Source organism: Helianthus annuus, chromosome 13, assembly GCF_002127325.2.
Source record: "Helianthus annuus cultivar XRQ/B chromosome 13, HanXRQr2.0-SUNRISE, whole genome shotgun sequence".
Taxonomy (NCBI): Eukaryota; Viridiplantae; Streptophyta; class Magnoliopsida; order Asterales; family Asteraceae; genus Helianthus; species Helianthus annuus.
In genome coordinates this window covers 156,700,396-156,704,703 of record NC_035445.2, presented here as the reverse complement: position 1 = coordinate 156,704,703, position 4,308 = coordinate 156,700,396, and the positions used below count along the sequence as shown (strand labels likewise).

The window sequence follows — 4,308 nt, the reverse complement described above, 5'->3', positions numbered from 1 at the left end:
TAAAAAACGGTTGAACGGTCATATCGATCTAGTCATACCCCCTTAATGGCTCGGTAACCATCACCCGCTCTCGCTACCCGATTTACCCTGCCTCAACCTCCGGTGGCGGTGTTCCCGATTGGGTAGGGGTACCCGAAACACCCTACCCGAGAACGCGCCGACCTCCCTTAAAAAATTGTTATTGACGTTGTCATATGTCATCTTTATATTTTGGGCTTAAAATATTTGAAAATCTTCATTTACGCTATTGTGTGTCATCTCCCTATTGGCTAAATTGTGCGCCCATGTCATTCCATGCATACAAGTGGCTCTTCGGTTTGATGTGCTTATTGGATTAAAATTCGTGTGTATGCGTGTAATGATTTACTATGGTAGAATGATCATTGTTTTTAAGAAAAAACAAACTTAGTCAAAAATATTTTTCATCTAAAACTTCTAATCAAAATGACCATTCATGTAAAATTAGCTTTACTGTTGATGCAACAAACACGGGACCAAGGATGGTAGCTTAGCTGGTCAGGCAAAAGGGCTGAAGGGTTCAGTTTTGCCTAACGCAGGTCGCGGGGTCCCTCCACGTTTGCAAAACGTGGAAGGAGGTTCACTAGTATGATTGAGATATTTGCTTTGAAGTTCTTTCTTCGAGACTAGCTCGAATCCAGAAAAGAGAGCAAATGAGATGAATCTGATGAAGAGTACTTTGGAGGTGACAAAGAACTCTCTAATGACAAGAGATTAAGGAATCTTTGCTTTTCGGAATGTCCTGGAAGTGTCTTCGAGCTGTCTTCTTATAGTGGAAGACATCTCTCGAAATGGTATGGATTATACTAGTGGAACCTGTTTGCTTATGGAGGGTTTCCCCTTTTGGGGTTCAAGGCTTTGGACCCCCGGTTAATAGGGTGTGCCTGTACAGACCTGCTCTGACTTTGTGAGTTGGTGAGCGTGAGTTGGTGAGATGAGTTGGTGGACATGACTAGTTACTGTTCCTCGATTCACTCATTATACAGCTTTTCATCCGATGAACCTTTCAACCTTTTAAGCTCTTTGCATATTAGTGATTTTATTTGTCTTTGGGCTACCCCCGTCGTCAGCCCCCCAAGTCAGAGGTTTTTGGGGTATTATGCTCAAAGACTTCTGACTTTTATGCATGTCTTGTAAAGGCTTCAAGGGTTCGTTGTTTGGAGGCTTGAAGGGTTTGAGGCGGTTACTTTTTTGAATTTTGAAATTTAATCGATTTGACAGTTGATTGGACATGTGTCAGGCGGCGGATTGGCAGAAGTTACTTATTTACCTTTAATGCCCCTACTTTACTCTCTTATTTGTTTTAACTATTGTAAAGTTTCTTCACTTTGTTTGCAATCATTCACCGTTTTCCTCTTCTCAGGTTAGTTTCTTCTCCATTTTCACTTTTACTTTTTCCGATCATGGGTGCCCTTAAGGATTTAGCGAGGTCATTCTCTCGATTGACACAAGAGGAGGTAGACCTGTTTTGTCTTGAACATGGTATTGATAATCAGTTTAATCCAACCGCCCCTGCTTGCGATGCTTCCATTGACAAACCGATTCCTGGTTTTATTGCTTTGTACTGTCGGCATTTTGAGTGGTCTAATCTTCGTTATCCTTTTTCGTTTTTTGTTCTAAATGTGCTTGAGTATTATCGAGTGTCTTTTGGGCAAGTACATCCGAAAGGAATGGCTAGGGTTTTGCACTTTGAAGTGCTGTGTCGTGCTTTAGGTTATGATCCTTCATTGTTGCTCTTTCGGAGGTTCTTCCGGTTAGCCAAAAATGGTGATTGGTTTACTTTTGAGAACACAAAGGTGGAAACTTGTCTTGTTTCCTCCATGGTTACGACCCTTGGATCATGGAAGAATACGTTTTTCTGGGTTTCTGAATCCCTCATTCCTTTCAAAATGGTGTGGAGGCATCCGGATGCTGTTCTCAACGATCCGGAGCCTTCCGAGTCTGAATTAAATGATGCCTTTCTTTCAGCCATTCGGGGGTGCCCTTCCAGGGTTCGTCCTTTTCCCGAACATTTGTTAGTGCTTTTAGGGGTTAGTAATATTTGGGCAAAAGTTGATCGGGATCCGGTGTTGATGAGAAATGGCCTTGGTATGCATTTTCTCCCCTATGCCTTTTCGTCTTACTTTGTTTGTGACTTATTTTCTTTATTTGTTTTTTGGCAGTTATGTCTGCTTTGGACTTCATCAAGAGTGACGATACGTCCGATGTGGTTTTTGAAGATGCTCCGACTGTTCCGGGTGAAAATGTTGTTGTGAGGACCTCTGAGCAGAGGTTTGAGGGCTCGGGTTATGTCAGTGTTGAGAATGTGAAGGGTTTTACCAAGTCCAATGTTCCCAAGCCTTCAACTCGCCGGTTATCTCGTCGTTTACTGAAGGCTACTCCTCAATCCACTTCCACTGAGCCAGTGGATTTGAGTGATGACATCGAGGTTTCTGAGGATCAGGCTGAGGCAGAGGTTGAGAAGGAGAAGGAATTAGTTGTGCGTGGTAAGAAGGTTCGAGGGAAGAAGGGTGTTGCTACCCCTGTTCAAGAATCGTCGAGCAGGGACGTTGAAGGGTTGAACCCTGAGGGCACTTATGTGCCTTCTTGGTTGGTTAAGAATGATGACACTTTTAAGGATGCTGCTGTTTGTGAAGATGCTCTTAGTCATCTTGCTCCTCCTTCCGTTCGTGAAGCTATTGCTGAGATGGATGATGACACTATGTTATCTCACATGGTTTTAACTACTTGCAACCTTGCAGCCATGCTTCCCCAAGGGATTACACGCTTTCGCCAAAGAATGCGGGAGTATGAGGATTTTTCTAAAAAGAAAGACAAAATGAAATCCTCCCTTGCATCGATGAAGAAGGAAGTGGCTGGGTTTGCAGAGAAGGAGGCAGCTTGGAAGAAGGAGATTGAGGATTTGAAGAAGATGCATGCCATTGAGATGGGTGACCTGAAGAAAAGCTTTGAAGCTAATTTGCTGAAGTTGAAGGCTGATCGAGAGGCCTTATCTGTCCAGCAGAAGGCTTTTCGCGAAGAAAAGGAGGGGTTGAAGGCTTCCGTTGGTCAGGTGACTGCGGATAATCAGTGGTTGATCGAGCATGGGTTTCAGCAGGTTGTGACTTATCTTTTGCACTCTAAGGAATTTAACTCTGCCCTTGGTGATGTTTACACAAAGCTGCTGAACCTGGGGAAGCATCAAGGCCTTTCTGCTGGCTATAAACTTCATGAATCTGGGCAACCTTTGGAGAAGTCACCCATGTATCGCCCCGAGGCTTCTGATGTTTTCAAGGCTTCTGTTGAGCAGATGGAGAGGCTAACTTACCCTTATATTCATGAGGTATCCTCCTGCTTTGGTAAGCCTTTGTCTGTTTTACAGGGATTGAAGCCTGAAGGGTTGAATGAGAAGGTTTGTGCTGAGGTTTTGGGCTCTTTGTCGAGGAAGAGGTCTTACTCCGGGGACAGTGATGATACCCTTTCCAGTCTGCCTGAAACCTCGAAAGATGCTGGTTTGGAAACCTCTGCGGTTGGTGGTGAAGAAGGTGTGAAGGGGAAGAAGACAAAGAAAGCTAAAAAGTCTAAGGGTGAAGGTTCTAAGCCTTCTGGCAACTGACATTTATTCGTAGCTTTCTTAGCAAACACTTTAATGTTTTGTAATATTTTAAACAATGTTTAGGTTTTGGGAACCCTTAAGGTTCCTATGGTTGGTTAGGCCTTTATGGCCGTTGGACACTAGTTTTATCTGCAAGTCACTAGGGCTTGCTTTGACTATCTAATGAAGGTCTTTTATGGCCTTTCTGACTATGACATGATGGTTTTGTGTTTTTGTTTATTTTACTTGCTTGGTTTGTTTTGTGGGGTTTCAACCCTTCAAGCTTTTTTGTATGATTGCTGCCGGGTTGGAGCCTTTAACCTTTCAAGCTAAGTGTCTGTTGGTTGAACGCTGGGTAGCTTCTGATTTGGTTTGTATGTTTGGTTGATGGGCTTGTTTATTTTTATTTTCTTGCCTTGTCTTTGTTTACTTTGTCTTTATGTTTTTTACACTTTAAAGGGTTCAGTGCTGCAGTCACTTTGCCTTAGTGTTTATCATCAAGACGTAGTATCTATCCTTTTCTTTTATTTCGTTGTGATTTGTTTGATTTCGCAAGTCTGTTTATTGGGTACATTTTTTAGACTTAAGGAACGATTGGTGTAGGCTGTTCAAACCTGTCTATGAGACACTATTGTTTTTCTTTGATAAGTCTCATGGAGTTGTATTGATTTAGGAACTCACCCCTTATATAGGTCCATTCAACCCTTGAACCTATT

General features: G+C 42.7%; 1 protein-coding gene across 1 annotated transcript; it reads left to right on the top strand.

The window, feature by feature from the left end:
• Positions 1–1,901: 1,901 nt before the first annotated feature.
• LOC118485906 lies at positions 1,902–3,613 on the top strand. The gene is made up of 3 exons (XM_035982423.1): positions 1,902–2,106; positions 2,181–3,115; positions 3,380–3,613. The coding sequence occupies exons 1-3, from the start codon at positions 1,908–1,910 to the stop codon at positions 3,611–3,613; spliced, it is 1,368 nt and encodes a 455-aa protein (XP_035838316.1). The 5' UTR covers positions 1,902–1,907.
• Positions 3,614–4,308: the final 695 nt, after the last annotated feature.